Source organism: Equus przewalskii, chromosome 1 (genome assembly GCF_037783145.1).
Source record: "Equus przewalskii isolate Varuska chromosome 1, EquPr2, whole genome shotgun sequence".
Taxonomy (NCBI): Eukaryota; Metazoa; Chordata; class Mammalia; order Perissodactyla; family Equidae; genus Equus; species Equus przewalskii.
This window is the reverse complement of record NC_091831.1, coordinates 32,048,505-32,064,703: the sequence shown is the minus strand read 5'-3', so window position 1 is coordinate 32,064,703 and position 16,199 is coordinate 32,048,505. Positions and strand designations below refer to the sequence as shown.

The following is a 16,199-nucleotide window of genomic DNA, read 5'->3' as shown; positions in this document are numbered from 1 at the left end:
GCCTCTGAATTGTACACTTACGAATGGTTAAAATGAGAAATAGTAGGCTATGTATATTTTACCACAATAAAAAATAGTTATAAAGAAAAGAGGGCACTGAGGCGGCAACAGTTAATTCTGCCTGTTAGGGAGGAACTGAGGAGCTGTGACGGGGAGGAAGCGTTTCTGGCAACCAAGGGAGACACGTGGGGCCATCTGTCCCTGCTGCTCACATCTCAGGTACAGAGAGCAGGAGGAAGGAGAGGAGGTCTTGGGGGGAGCAGGGGTTGGGGAAGGACGGCTTTCACCCCTGCTCAGTCACTCTGCTCTTCAAGAACCCTCTGTCACTGGCCCCCTCTGCCTATCACCCATTCCAGGATCCCCTTTCTAAAAGACAGAGCCAGTCTTTACCTCCCTCTGGGCCGGGATCCACTCAATACTCTAGAACTGTGGGACCCTGCTCATGGGGCAACCACATCCTCTCCATCCACCTGTGTCTCCCACATCCTTCAACACCTAACTTGGAACCCACTTCCCTGGAAGACTCCTGGGCAATCGCCTTCTTCTTCCAAGTTTCTCTATTTTCTATAACAAAAGGCCCTACAGCATGGTGGGCAAGCATATGTCCTGCATTCAAAGCCTGGATCTGCCAACCACTAGCTATGTGACCAATTTACTTAACTCTCTGTGCCTCAATTCTCCCAACTGTAAAATGGGGATAATAATAGCACCCATCGCATAGGACTGTAACAAAATGAGAAAACGCACATAAAATATGTGGCATATAAGTGCTTAACAAAGGTAATTATTATTGTAACAATTACATATCACTTTGGTATTAAACTTTATTTTATTTATTTTTTTGCTGAGGAAGATTCACCCTGAGCTAGCATCTGTGTCAACCTTCTTCTATTTTGTATGTGGGTTGCCGCCACAGCATGGCCACCACTAAGTGGTGTGGGTCCATGCCTGGAAACCAACCCTGGGCCGCCAAAGTGGAGTGCGCCAAACTTAACTGCTAGGCCACAGGGATAGCCCTAACCTTTATTTAAAAAGAAAATATTTGAATGATAGCTCAAACACTTTTAAATACCTTATTTAATTGGAAAAAAACTAAACCCCTTATCTCTTGTCTTTCTTTGCTTTTCTCTATTTTCCAAATGTTTGATATCATAGCAAAATTATTTATATAATTTTGAAATGGTTTAAAAAAAATCCTCACCCCCTTAAAAGTTATTCACAACAGCCCCCTCCTGTGTGCACTCCTCTCTTTTCAGAATCTTCTTGATGCTTAGAAACTCAGTTTGTTCCATGCTGATTTTTGTAATGCTGTAGGAGAGGACCAGCGGCTTTTCATTCCTTTGAGCCCCTGGAAAACGTCCCCAGCAGGTGACCCAGAGACTGCTCTTCCTCCAGCCCTCCTCCAGCCCTGGGTTCCCTCGGCTGTTCGCATTTGTGAAGGCCTGTGTGGTTCTGAGACAGTGAGGGCAGAGCCAGGGGCCGGGGCTGTGTTTAGGACACTAATCCATGCTGGGCATGTCAGCCCACCCTGGCACGCGGCTGTCAATCTCGGGCTGGCTGCCCTCTCCGGCAGAGGCTCCTGGGCCCAGTGGGACACTGGCCTTTCCACTTGAGCCCTGACAGCAGGCAGATTTAATGACTGGAAGGCACTTTGAGAATCCAGAGTGCTCCATAATTGCCAACTCATAATCCCCAAATTGTTCCCTGCTCAGCCGTGGGAGGTGAGGCGTCTGCCCTTGGGAGGGTCCTTGTTAGTGTGGCTCTCACACCAGAAGCAGGCCGGGCAGAGACAAACAGGGGCTCTGACCAGAGAGGAGCACCCATGTAAGACTCAGCAAGCGTGCTGGGGAGCAGGGCTTCCCAAAATGTGGCCCAGGCCAAGAGGGGCTTGACAAGAATGCAGATGCTTAGGAGCTCTGATGACAGTGCCCCGGGAATCTGCACTGTAATGAACTCCCCTAGCCGACTCTCACGCACACTAATTTGAATGCTGATGGTTTAGAGGTAGGTGCATGGGTTTGAGGTCCAGGGGACCTGGCTTCCAGTCTCAGCTCTGATCCTTATTGTCTGAGACCTTAGCAAGTTACCCAACATTGGACCCAAAAGATCCAGGTATTCCCTAAAAAGAAATTTTCAAGAGTTTCCGTCAAATCAGTTTGGAGGATGCCTCACCCTACGTGTCCCCTGGGGGCTTTATTATGCACATGAGCAGATTAAAGGGGCTAAAAAGCCCTCCACAAAGAACCCTGCTTGACCCAGCACTTCCCTGAACCATCTAACAAGGAAGCTGCTGTCTATCATTAATGCCAAAACCTCTCACAGACTTAATATCTCTCAAAGCTCGTGAAATTCTTTCCTGGGAAGAGGGAAGTCTAGGGAGTGAGGGACGGCATTTTAAAGCCGCTCGAGGTTGTTCTGGCGGGAAGGAGCCCCTAGCCCCAATCTGGGAGAGGGGCGGCCACGGGAGCCCCATTCCCCGTGCTCAGGGGCCTCGGTGACGGCAAGGCTGGTTCAGTTCCACAGATCTGCTGCCAGGAGTGGACGCGTCACAAAAGCGAGGTCACCTTCCAGCTTCGGATAATTTCCCTTAGAGGCAAGACAGATGCATTTTTAACAGCTCTTCATTTCAGCAGAGAACGCCCTCCTGCCTCTGATGGGGGCTTGGGACTAGGACAGCAAGGGGGGCTTTGTTCTTCTGACCAGTGCTGACAGTTTAATTAAACTCAGCTCGAGACGGGGTCGGCAGGGTCAGGCATTCTCCAACAGGGCTCCTGCAGAACATCACATCCCAGCCTATGGCCACCAGGGCCCTGGTAATGAGTTATCCTGGTCCTTACAGCAGGGATATAAATGAGGGGAAATAAACGCCCTGGGCTGCCCTTAATCCCCCACCCCCTCCCCTCCCACGCCCAACAGAGACACAAAAGGTCGATCTTGTCAGGACACATATTGGTTTCAAGGCTAAAAAGCAGCCCAGAGGAACTAGGTATCAGAAGCGGCTTCCAGATGAGGAAGGAAAGGCAACCAGTAAGAGGATGGATTGAAGGCAGCGGGAGAGACCTCTCCCCAGACCCGGGTGGACAGAGACGAGGGGAGCTGACACTCACTGTGCTCCCCACCCGAACGTGGGTGAGGACTGGGTTTTACTGCTGTAAGAGAAGCAGGCAGGTTCAAACATGTGTGATCCCTGTGTGCATCCATGGGGCAACATCTCCACAGCCTCTGGTGGCTGACTGTCAGGTGATGGAGCTGACCCCAAATCCAGGTAAGCTGCCACTAGGTTATAACTGCCCCTGGCAGGGGACAAGGGCCAGCCAGTGAAGCATCTCCCCCTCCTACTCCAACCTGCTGGTCCATCAGAGGAGGGCAGACTGCTCTCTGAAAGCACGAATGGTAACCCCCTTCACCTCCTGGGGAGACAGTGCCCCGCTTGTCTGCCACTCCCAGTGTTCTCAGCACCTAGAACAGTACCTGCCCACAGGAGTCCCTCGGTAACTGTTGGATAAATGGGTGGGAGGGTGGATGGGAAGGCAGACAGAAGGTGAGGGGGTGGCTGGATGTGGGGAAGGGATAGGGGACGGGAGGATGGGTAAGGAGTCGGGGAAAAGATGGGTATATGGATAGGTTTATAGGGGGTTAGTAGATGGGAAAGTGGAGGGTGAATGGATGGAGACTGGATGGGGGGTTGGTGGGTAAATGAGTGCAAGAGTGGACAGGTGGGCACATGGACAGGTGGGTGGGAGGGTGTTAGGTGGGAGAACGGGTGGGAAGAGATGAAGGATGGAAGGATGGGTAAGGAGTGGGAGATAGACGGGTGGATGGATGGATTGACTGGTGGGTTGGTAGACGGGTAACTAGGAGCACAGATGAGTGGGAGGCTGGCTGGGTGGTAGCTAGGTGATAGAGGGGTGGATGGGGAGGGGGAGACAGGTAGGTGGGTAGGAAGATGAGTGTAGAAGGTGGATAGGTGGTGGGTAGAGGACGAATGGGTGAGGCAGGTGGATGGACGATATGTAAGGATGAGCTTTAGCATCAGACAGACCAGGGTTCAAATTGGGCTCAGCCCCTTGGGCATGTCACAAACCCCCTGAGCTTGCAAATCTTCATCTGTAAAATGGGGAAAATGCTGACCTCAGAAAGACATTCTGATGATGAAATCAGATCATTTTTCAGGTTGTTCAGCATGAGCCTGGGGCAGAATAACCTTCCGTTCGTCCTAACCAGTACCCTAACAACTACAGTTTCTGAGACCTTACACAACGGTCCTGGGAGACTGAGGCACTGAGAGGATGTCTCAGGACAGGGGCGTTTCTGCAGAGGCTCTGACTCCCTCTCACTGTAGACAAGGAGTGGCGGGTGCTATCTTCTAAAGAGATGGGGGTGGGTACTGAGCAGGAACTCCAGGCCTACCCGAAACGGGGGCATCCCCAAGGAGGCAGAGAACACACTGGAACTTCAGGGCACTCAGAAGCACTTCCAGGGGCAGCCTCACCTTCTTGCTCCAGGTACTCAGGAAAGTACCCCAGAGTACAAAAGGCAGATTCCCTTTGTCAACTTCCTGAACCTACGCAACCATTGTCCCAAACCCAACTCCAGCTGCTGCCTGCAGGGCCCCTTCTGCAGGACAGCACACCAGCCTTTCTCCGCGGCCAGCCAGTCGGATGCCTGATAGAGGAAGTCCCTGAAAGGCAGGGGCTGATTCTGAATTAAGAGAGGTGAGGCCGAATCACCACAGGGGTGGGGGACCAATGACGGCAGTGCACAAAGGCTCGAGGGCAGCGTCAACTTGGGGACTGTGGTGCCTCTGAAGCAATTCGCATGTGGAGTCACCTAGTGTTCCCTGAGCACCTACTATGTGCCGTGAAGTTTATACCTGACGCGAGAGTGGTTACACCTCTCTTTAATCCCCACCACAGCCTGTGAGGTAGATGTTAGCATCCTTATCTGACAGAAGAGCAAACAAGGCCCAGGAGGGTTGAAGGAAGGGCTCCAACATCACCTATCCAGCATTCATTTCAACTCCTACTATAGAGGCTTTTCATTGCTTTTAAACACTGGAAGGTTTCCTACCATGAAAATAATACAAGCTTCTTATACATCTGGGAAACATAGAACAGAAAAAGGTCACCCAAGACAAACCCTGTTGGCATTTGGCAGTCATTTTTTCTGTGCCTTATCTAAAGTTATTTATTTAGTGATCACGTTATCAATACAAGTTTGCATCCTGGCTTTTTATATCACAAACATGTGTCTGTATTACTTTATGTCTTTCATAAAGGCCACCTTTTTTTTTTTTTTTTTTTTGGTGAGGAAGATTGGCCCTGAGCTAACATCCATGCCAGTCTTCTTCTATTTTGTATGTGAGATGCCACCACAGCATGGCTTAATGAGCAGTGTGTATGTCCATGCTCAGGATCCAAATCCATGAACCTGGGGCCACCAAAGCAGAGTATGTGAACTTAGCCACTATGCCACTGGGACACAAAGGCCGCTTTTGATGACAACAAATATTCCATTGAGTAAACATACCATAATTTACTTAACCATTCCCCCAATGCTGATTATTTCTATATTCTTTTTAATATTTGATACTTCAATATTCTAAGTAATGCTGCAATGAACATGTTTGTGCTCATGTGTTTACTTCAAGGGGATTTTTGTGTGTGTTTTTGGTGAGGAAGATTGGCCCTGAGCTCACATCTGTTACCAACCTTCCTCCTTTTGCTTAAGGAAGACTGCTGCAGAGGTAACATCTATGCCAATTCTCCTCTATTTTGTATGTGGGATGCTGCCACAGTGTGGCTTGATAAGTGGTGTGTAAGTCGGTGCTCAGGATCCAAACCCCTGAACCCTGGGCCACCAAAGCAGAGCACATGAACTTAACCACTATATCACAAGCCAGGCCCCGCACTCGTGTTTTATTATTTCCTTAGGGTAGATCCCCAAACATGCAATTTCTAGGTCAAGGTTTAAGCCTATTTTCAGGCTCTTCATGGCCGCTTGAAGGCCTGGTGTCTAATTCCAGCCCTATCACCAAACTGCTCTGTGGTCCAAGGCAAATCACCTCTCTGGGCCACAGTCCCCACATGTGAAAAGAAATGGACGGAGTACTCCAACACCGGGGGACAGATTAGCAAAGAATAACCAATAACAGGATTTAACTCCTGGAAGCTACACAGACAAAATAGACTGAAAGGCACCGCCTGACTCGCTGTGTGCCCGCACCTTGCCCGGCACATGTGGTCTCTCTCAAACTCGTTTTCATGCTGATTTAGCATAACGGCCGCTGCATGAAAGTCCGTGATCTGCTCCAGATGAAAAGAATTAGTAACGGATCCCTCAAAGCTGAGGGGAGGTCAACAGGTGAGAGATCAGAACGCCAGGCTCTGCCTCCCCTCTCACCCGCCTCCTGGGGGAATGCGGCCCCGCTCCGGCTGCTGGAGGAGGGCGGGCTCCCGAGTATGATGGTACCAGGGGACCCCACAAAGCCCCCAACACAGCCCCGAGGCCCAGGGGTGATCTCCTGAACTAAGTGGGCCAATCAGGTCGTTTCCCCAGACATCTGGAGTTGGGATCTGAGACACTGGGGGGATCTGAGCTCCAGAGGTGCAGGAAGTAGCAGGGAGTCAGCACTGCGGCTAACCAAAGTCGTGGTGGAACTGAGACGTCGCCGAGGAGCCCAGGACACTGGTTTGCAAGGAGGAGAAGGACAATAAGGTAGATATTTAGAAAGAACTAGAAATGCCCTTCACATCTCAGTCTTGGTCCTAGCTGTGCCTCACTTCCTGCCTTGGGGAGCCCTGGAGTCTGCTGGTTGTGCCCTTACAATATCCCACCCTGTGCTTCCCGTCACCTGCCTGTGGGGGTTTCTGTTCCTGGAACCAAGAGTGCCCAAGTGCTCCTTGGCCAGGTCAACTGGGAGAGTTAACAGAGATGTTCTGGAATGACAGATGCTCAGGTCAATCGATTAGGGGTGGAGGTGGGGCAAAGGATATTAGCAAATAAGTCTTTAAGCACTTGCTCTTGTATCTCTCCCTAAAATCATCACCAAGATGAAAAACTCAGCGAGCCCAGACACCAGGCACAAACAACCAGGTGAATAAAAAGCCCTGTTTAATCATCTCCCCCAGAACGGGTCCTTTTTGAATGGCCTGAATTGGAAGGACACCAGGTTGCACTGGCCCTAGTCATGAACTCAAGTCCTAGGCTGACCTAAGCAGGGGCACGCTGCACGGGAGTCCTCCTCAAAGTCCTGCCGGCTCACCCATCTGTGCTTATAGATGAGCTTAGGAGATCTCAAGAGGAGAGCTAAAGAAAAGAACCTCCCTTCACCTGGGTGCGGCCACACTCCTGGATGAGAAACCTCTCCTGCCAAGTTAGGGACCCAATGCCTGGAAAGAAAAGGCAGTAAGTGTTCGGGAAAGGTTCTGGCTCTAGAGCCTGGAAAATTCCCCAAAGGGCTAGAAGCCTTCCATCAGGAGGGGCCTTCTTCTGGAAGCCACTCTGTTGACCGCTGACTGCTCCTCTCCCCAAGGCAGCCAGCCCAAGGTCGCTGGGGTGAGAACATCCAATGTTTCTGGAGGCCACTGTCCCCCCAAGGCTCCCCGCCCCACAGGGCGCCAAGAGCAGGAGTCAGGCAGACTCCTGTCTTCTTCAATGGCTCTGCCATTCCTTGAATGGAGTTCCGTGTGCCAGCCTTTGGCTACAGACCCCAGTTATTTAATATTCCTTAAAGCATAGAAGTCCTTTTCTCCAGGACTCCTGTTAAATTATGAGCCATGAAGAGCGCTGGGTGGGGAGTCCAAAGGGGCATCAGTACTGACCCTGAGGAGGTCACTTCACCTCTCCAACCTTGACTTTCATTTTAACTCCCATCAGTAGTAAAATCGGGAGACACCGCCTGCCTCACAGGGTCACAGGCATCAGACGAGACAGCGCACACAGGAGCGCCAGCCCCACTGCAGGGCCGTTCAGTCACCCACGTTGTCATGGACACAACGAACATCTGTTGCGGGCCAACCGCGGGCCTGGATGCTTTATGTACACAATCTCATTTCAGCCTCATGATAGCCCAACAGTGTACAGGGAAGACAAAGAGGCTCTGAGAAGTCAGACCAGCCAGAGTGGGACCCTGAAAAACCCAGGACCACCTGACTCTTGATTTTCTACTCCTCCAGGATACTTCCGATTGCACTAGGGATCCAAGCTCCTCAGACACAGGCCAGGAAGGCAGCCAAGCTGGCTCCACACTGTCACTGCTCTCAAGAGGGAGCCCAGGGACATGGGGGCACCAGTGCTGCTGGCGGAAGGTACACTTAAGTGCTGGAGGGAGACAGAGACCCCTGTAGAGCTGATCTCTCCCCTTCAGGCCCCAGAGCTGGTGGAAGGCTATGGCAAAAGATGTCAGCCCCCAAAAAAGCGAACAGGGCTGGAGGTGACCTCAAGCAAAAGGCTGGAGGTTGTGCATTTAGATTCACATGAGGGTCTTGGACATTTTAAAATAAATGACAGATGGAAACAACCAAAGTGTCCATCCATAGATAAAGAAGATAAAGAATGGAGTACTACTCAGCCATGACAGAGAAGGAAATCCCGCCATTTGTGAAAACATGGATGGATCTAGAGGGCATTAAGCTAAGTGAAGTAAGCCAAACAAAGAAAGACAAACGCTGCATGGCGTCACTTGTACGTGCAATCTAAAAAAAAATCAAACTCATAGAAACAGAGAGTGGAAAAGTGGCTGCCAAGAACTGGGGGCTGGGGGACAGGCTGGTAAAGGGCACAAACTTTCAGCTATAAGATGAGTAAGGTCTGAGGATCTGATGTATAACATGCTGACCGAAGTTGATAAGACTGTATTGTATAATGGAAATTTGCTAAGAGAGTAGAACTTAAATGTTCTCACCAAGAAAAAAGACAAATATACAAGGTGATGGATGTGTTAATTACCCTGATAGAGGGATCCATTCACAATGTATATGTTTATCAGTTCACCACAATGCACACTTTAAATATCTTCCAATTTTATTTGTCAATTATACCTCAATAAAACTGAAATTTAAAAATAAACACATAAATTTTAATAACATAAAATAAATGAGGGAGGGTCAAAGTGGGCATCCAGAGCTTGAAGGCAGCCGTCCACTGCACCCACGCTCTGAGCCCTGGGTACTGGAGGGCAGAGGATCAACACAGCCAAGGGGAAGGGAACTCGAGCAGGTCAATACTGCAGGGAGAGGGCGGGCAAGAGCTTGAAAGGCTCAGAGGGCTTAGGAGAAGGAAAAGAAAAGGACAGAAGGAAACCAAGAGAGATGTTCAGGATGAATTTGCACCTGGCACCAAATGACGGGTGGGTTACAGGGGACTGAAGGAGAAGGCCCAGCTCCAGCCCAAGGTGGCAAAGGCCAGCAGGAGGGAACGTCACTGAGAGTCACTGCAGAGAGGCCTCCAGGCCAGGAGGAGGACAAAAATTAGAGTTCCACCTTAAAGACAAAAACTTGACAGCAGGATCCACACAAATCCTGGAGCGGCCTGGGACCCCTGGGCTAACCAAGAGGTCTGGAAATCACGGCAGAGGTGGAAAGAACTGGCCCTGTTTAATCAGAGGGGAAGAGATCAAGCTCCAGACGCCAGGAGGCCGCAGGCAGGCCCCTCAGCACTCAGGCAGCCCCGGGTGCCGTCTCCCTCCGTGCCCCCACCCCTCCGTCTTACCCGCACCTCCACCTAGGTGCTGTCCTCTGAGCTTCTTTAGGGGAGAACCAGCCCCAGAGGCTCACACAGCGCTTTGCTGGGCCCGCAGAAGGTCCCAACCAACGGTTTTCAGGTTGTTAATGACAACCAAACCTCCCTCCCAACTCAAAATTCAAAAACCAGACAGCCCTTCAAAAATCTAACAAGAGGACATGGTTCTTCTAGGGCCTTACAGAAAGCAGAGCTAGAAAATCATAAATCATTAAAAAGCAGACTTAGAGCTCAAAGTTAAGAAAATGTTTCTAACATGCAGATCTGTCCAATAATGGAGCTGATTAGCCGGGGAGGTGGTGAACTCCCCACCACTAGAGGTAGCCAAGCAAAGACTGAAGGACCATATGCCAAGGAGCTGCAGGAGAGATTCCTTAGATAATCTCTAAGGTCCTGTCCAAACCAAGATCCCACAAGATGAAATATACGGTGGAACAATTACAGACACATTTGGTAAATCGCTGAGCAGCAGAATTGGCCACTACCCTTTAAACATGAAAGAAGTACATTTACAGCAAATCAAAGTGTGACTTTATGCCACGGTAAATAAGCTTACAGACCTCGTTACTCCAAACTGAAAATAGAAGCAGTTTGAGAAGGGCTTAGCTGAATGAGTAAATACTCGACCCCAGACGAGTTCCCAAAGGCAGCGAGAGAGGCCTCAGAACAGTTCTCCCCTAAAGTCCGGCAACACGGTAACAAGCACCCCCCTCCAACCCCAGAACGTCCTCACACCAGGACTGTCAGAGGCAGTGCAGGGAGCTGGATGAACTGTGGATTCTGTCAAGCGCTTGCCGTGGAGAAATGCCCCCCACAGCTCCCTCCTACAGAAAGGGCCTGGCCTTTGACCTCCTGAACGATTCCTGCCAGGTGAGCAGCATGGGAGTCACGGTCAGAGGAAAGTCCAGGCCCCAGTGACCAAACACACCCCTCTCACAGGGTGAGGATAGGACCACAGGGAGCTTCCTGGGCAGGGAGCATCACTCACAGCCTCGACAGAGCCTGGTTATTCTGGAACAGCAGCTCTGGTAACGTGTGCAGCAGGTTCCGGTTCAGTCGTCTGAAAAAGAGAAGAGAGGAAGAGTTGGAAATCGCCCAGCTATCCAGGAGATCAACAGACTTTCTAGAAAGCACTGGATTCAGCGTCAGAGGGCCTGGGGTTCAAATCCTAACAGGGTCACTCTGTAACCCCAGGGAAATCACCTTCTCTGGGCCTCAGTTTCTTCATCTATAAAGTGGGAATTTTGCCATCTAACACTTGGGAAGGATAAGAACAGAATATCTGTGAAAGCCCCTCCCTGAGGACCTGATGTGCACTGGGCAGTCAGTAAACAGAGGGTCTTTCCTTCCCTCATCTCCTCCCACACCCATTGTCATCAGCACTTTACATGTGCAGACCCTTAATAATACATAAGGCACTGATTCAAATGTCTCAGTTTGTGAAATATACTCCATCGCTGTAAGTTCTGATTCTTCACTGCTTTCATCCACATTTGGCTCAGTGGCAACTTACTTTTTTTATTGTTTGCTTTAGGTCTTTTTTCAAAATGAAAATAGTTCTATTGATTTTTTTTATTATTGATGAAAATGCATGCTTAGTAAAAAAAAAAAAGCCTCAAATAATAGAAGAATATGTATTCAGCTACCTGCATTGTTCTCAGTCAACAATTTGTGGATGTCCTTCCATGCCAAACAAGAGAGAACGACCCTTTTATTTTTAATGACTGAATAGTACATGTGTCTTTTGTTTTGTTTTGTTTTTGCTGAGGAAGATTCATCCTGAGCTAACATCTGTTGCCACTCTTCTTCTTATTGCTTGAGGAAGATTCACCCTGAGCTAACATCCATGCCAATCCTCCTCTATTTTGTATGTGGGTTACCACCACAGCATGCCCACCAACAAGTGGCATAGGTCCTCACCTGGGAACTGAAACTGGGCCACCAAAGCAGAGCACACTGAACTTAACCACCTGGCCACAGGGCCGGCCTCTGTCATTTTTAATTCCTCTACTGATGGACAGATAACGTTTCAGTACTATAAACACAGGCAGGAGTGGCAAGTCTGGTTCTGGAATGTGGCCTGACAAGGAGACAACAAGGGAAGGACTTGGACTTGTCCTAGGAAGGCAGCGAAGTGTAACCAGACTCAGCTTGCCACCTGAGGCCACCAACTCTCTGACACTGGAGTGTAGGGCTCCAGCCCATCAGGGGATGTGAACTAACAAAGTGTGGAAGCTTGGCACCCACACGGTGTCCGTGACCACCTGCAGGGGCATCACCTGGAAGTTGGTAAGAGCTGCAATATTGCAGGCTCTACCCCAGACCTGGCACAGAATCTGCGCTTCAACAAGGGTCCCCGGAGGACCTGTGCACGTCAAGGTGGGAGAAGCACCGGTGTAAAATGCAGCCCCTGGTCTCCGGTCCACAGCACAGTTTGAGCTTCACACAAGGATCTCCTTTAATGGTTCTAGACAATGATAAACCAGCTCGGCAAATGCTTTCCTTTGCAGGGGAAGGGAGGAAACATAATTCTATGTGGCCAGCAGTAACCGGCCTGTGGTTCCCTGCTGGAGGTCGCCTTCGCTGATATGTGAGAAAGGTTCCCTTCTCTAGCGCGGTGCAGACAGTCAGAGCTGCAACTCTAGACCAGCTGGGAGAAGTTCACTCCAAAGGGCGGGCTCTGGGGCAATGCACTGTTGCCTCCGAATAACAGGGGCCACCAATACAATCCTTCAAGCCACAGGAGCGGACGCAAGATCGCTCCAAGTCCCTAACCTCATCCAGTACCTCAAGGCTGTATTTACACTGCCTGGTAATCATTGGTTTGGGTTCTGTTTTGTTTTCCCCCCCAGACTTTCTCAATTTTCCAGCTTCAACTTCTGAAAAACTCTTAAGAGGAAAAAGGATTTGATAGCAATTTTAAAGTGGAAAACCACAGGACAGCGAAGGAGGGACCCAGCACGGTGAGGGACCTGCAGGCGGCTAGGAGGAGGAGCAGTAGCGGCTAGCAGTCCCTGTTAGCCTTACCAGGGGCCAGGCGCCAGGATACCTCACCATCGGAGGGAAGCAGAAGGAAAAGGCTAGTTTCTTTCTCTTGGGCCTGACAACAAGGCCTTGCATCCACGCACACCCCCTCCCATCTCCTCCTGGCAACAAGCCCACAGGGAAGCTTTACCACCACCATCCTACACACGGCTTGGCTCGGGATACGTGTGTTGACTTTGTGGGGTTGTCGCTTTGATAGTTGAGGGAACTGGGATGCCTACAGGTGAGCAACTCACCCAAGTCACTGCCAGGTGATAGAGGCGGGCTTGGGAAGCCTGCCTTGCCCGACTCCCCATCCTGGCTGCCTCCACGCGACACATCGACCCCCACTCCACCAGCCCAGGGTGACTGAGTGCTCCACTCCCTCCCGATATCAGACCGACTGACACCCAGGGCACGCCAGTCCTCACAGCCGGCAGGACGGCACACTTCTGCTTCTGCCCTCGTTTGCAACTGCTTACAAGAACCAGTTAAGTCTGTTCCCAAACCGGTTTATGCCAGAGGTACTTATAATTATAATTATATAATGTAATTAACTATTACAGAAATGAACGAAACATGTGTGAAAAGAGAGAGTCGTCTCTTTGAAAACTAAGTTGAATGTTTTGGAAAGGGTCCATTAAAAAAAACTGGTGGAGGGGCCGGCCCCGTGGCTGAGCGGTTAAGTTCGCCCACTCCGCTTCGGCGGCCCAGGGTTTCACTGGTTCAGATCCTGGGCGCGGACATGGCACCGCTCGTCAGGCCACGTTGAGATGGCCTCCCACATGCCACAACTAGAAGGACCCACAACTAAAATATACAACTATATACCGGGGGGCTTTGGGGGGAAAAGGCAGAAAAAAACAAAGATTGGCAACAGTTGTTAGCTTAGGAGCCAATCTTAAAAAACAAATTTCAAAAAATTTAAAAATTTTTCAAAAGCTGGTAAGTAAAGAGCCATTGGATTAAATAAGACTGGAGCACAGGAGGGTCATGAAAGAAATTCAGAATTCTCCACCCAGATTGCTTCCAAGGGCCTTTCAAAATCTCCCTCCACCCTACAGAAAACAAAACCAAGAATCATAGACAAAGTATGCGTGCGGTTTAGGCAAGGACAAAAAACAGGACTCCAAGCAGCATCTCATACCAAAAAGCTAGCCCTTGGCAAAAAAAAAAGGGATGGGGAGGGGAGAGAGAAGATCAACAAACACATGTTTATATATTTTAACTTAAGATGAAATGTTTAGGGTACATATGGTGTTTATGACTCCCCACTGTATCCAACTTTTACGATTAACTGATCCACCCCTGGGCTCTGACCAGCCAGAGGAGAGTGTGCTGGCCATCCACAGCGAGCAGCAGACGCCCCCAGGGACAGAGCAGTCCCACGCCCCAAAAATAACTGCCCCCTGTGAAGTTGCTGGTGACCCACCCCGGAAGAAAGAAACTGGAAAAGAGACAGACTGGAGAAGGGACAAAGTCTGCAGGGACAAGGAGTGACTCAAAACAGAGGGCCCTGCCCCGCCTTGGCTGGCAGCAGCAGGTGTGACGGGGGCCACCTGGGTCTGGGTGGTGTCTAGACCCCCACCCAGCTCTTCTCCTCCCCCAGGGCATGGCAGCACCAGAGCAGGAGTGGGAATGGGTTGGATCCACATTGGCCTCTCAAAGCCAGGTCATGAATATGTATTTTGTTCTGAGCCTTTTAAAGAAAACAAACAAGACTAATGGGGCCCCTCATCGCTCCATTTTAGGCCTGGATGGGGAATGCCAAAGAAAGATCACCTTGATTTTCCTCCAGGCTGCAGGAAGGCAATGAGACAACCACATTCTTTCCCTTTTATTTAATACCTTATTTTCTTTGATATAACAGAGAAACGTGAAGTATTAAGTCATAGTCATTAAAAGCTCAGGCTGTGGAGGCAAAATGATTCAGGCTCTAATCCCCTCTTCTGCACTTAATCACTTAATAATCACTTAATAAGGCAAGTGCCTTAACTTCTGTCCACCTCCACTTCTCCTCTGGAAGATATCACTGACCATAGTGTTGCTTTAAGGAGTAAATGAGATATTGGCGGGCAGAGAGCTTATCTCAGTGCCCAGCAGAGTAAGGCAGTCAATAGAAACTATAATCATGATTACAAACTCGCTGTAAGAAAATCTACAAAAATGAAAAGCACAAAGAATAAAATTAAAGTTACCTATTATCCCACCACTCAATGTAATGAGAGTTAGTATTCTCAGTTATTTTTCTCCCCCTGTATTCTGTACACATATCAGTCGACTTTATTTACACAAATGTCACTTCCTGCCTTTTCCACTTATTACATTATGAGCACATTCCCATGGCCTTAATTGTTCATCAAAAATGTGATTTTATATCTTATGTCTCCATCAGAATGGCTGTTTCCAACTTTATTGTATTTAAATAATGTGCAATGAATATCCTGATATATAAATTTTTAGCCATGTCTCTGATTATTTCCTTAAAATAAAATGGACTTCCTGGTTCGAAGGGCATGAACTTTAGGAGTCTTGACACCTACAGCCAAACCAAAGCAGAAAAATGAGATTAGTGACCACGGTGAATGTGAGTGTCCAGCCCCACCTCATTTAAACCTCATTCCTCTTTTTTTCATTATTGCCAATCTGTAATGCAAAAATTGACCAAGATCTATTTTCAAACTCGAAAGCCCTGTAAGGAACAAACCATACAAACCATGCAAATCAGAAACATGCCACCACTTTAAGGCCTGGATGTGCTGTGGCCCCGGCCACCCAAGACAGGCCTCTGCTGGGGCGTCCCTGACGGTCCCCTCGGAATGCCAGTGCTTCTTTTGAGGCCACACAAATCGATGCATAGTGGTTATGCCTTGGGTATGAGATTATAGGAGGAAATTTCATTTCCTCTGTTCTGTGTGGATTTTTTGCCATAATGTATTTTCAGGGGAAAACAACAAAGACAGCTGCATTTAGAATGTGGGGGGAGGACACTCTCCAGCTTCCTCTTCGCCATCATCCCACGATGACTCTGTGACCGATTCCAGGGCCACAGCTGCCCCTGGCTGCCATCAGTGGGCAGGAGGCAGGCTGGGCATGCAGGCCTGTCCCTGAGCAGCCCCTCCTTGATGTCCCCTCAGCATGAGCCCCCACCGCCCTCCTGAGCCTGCACCTATGGATACTCACAGCCGCTCCAGCTCCTTCATGTCGTCGAAAGCCCCTCGTTCCACCACTCCAATCTGGTTCTCCATCAGCTGCCTGGGGAAGCAAAGAGACGAGGACAGCTACAGGATGTTGGACAAGGACTCGTAGAAACAGCTGGCACGGGGGAGTGAAACAGGAGCAGTGCCAGAGATGCACACAGACCCACGTCCTGGCCTGAGCCAACAAAATTTTCTTGCAACTTTGCAAATTTCCTGGCATGGACTCCACAGCAC

General features: G+C 49.6%; 1 protein-coding gene across 2 annotated transcripts in view; it reads right to left on the bottom strand.

Annotated features, from left to right (window-relative positions):
• The window catches only part of SLIT1 (slit guidance ligand 1), a 182,657-nt gene that overhangs the window by 143,015 nt on the left and 23,443 nt on the right, over positions 1-16,199 (bottom strand). For both annotated transcript variants that reach the window (XM_070560152.1, XM_070560146.1), the window contains exons 3-4: positions 15,949-16,020; positions 10,730-10,801 (exon numbers count right to left, since the gene is read on the bottom strand). In XM_070560152.1, coding sequence (XP_070416253.1) covers positions 10,730-10,801; positions 15,949-16,020 — 144 coding nt within the window. The remainder of the gene's footprint in view (positions 1-10,729; positions 10,802-15,948; positions 16,021-16,199) is intronic.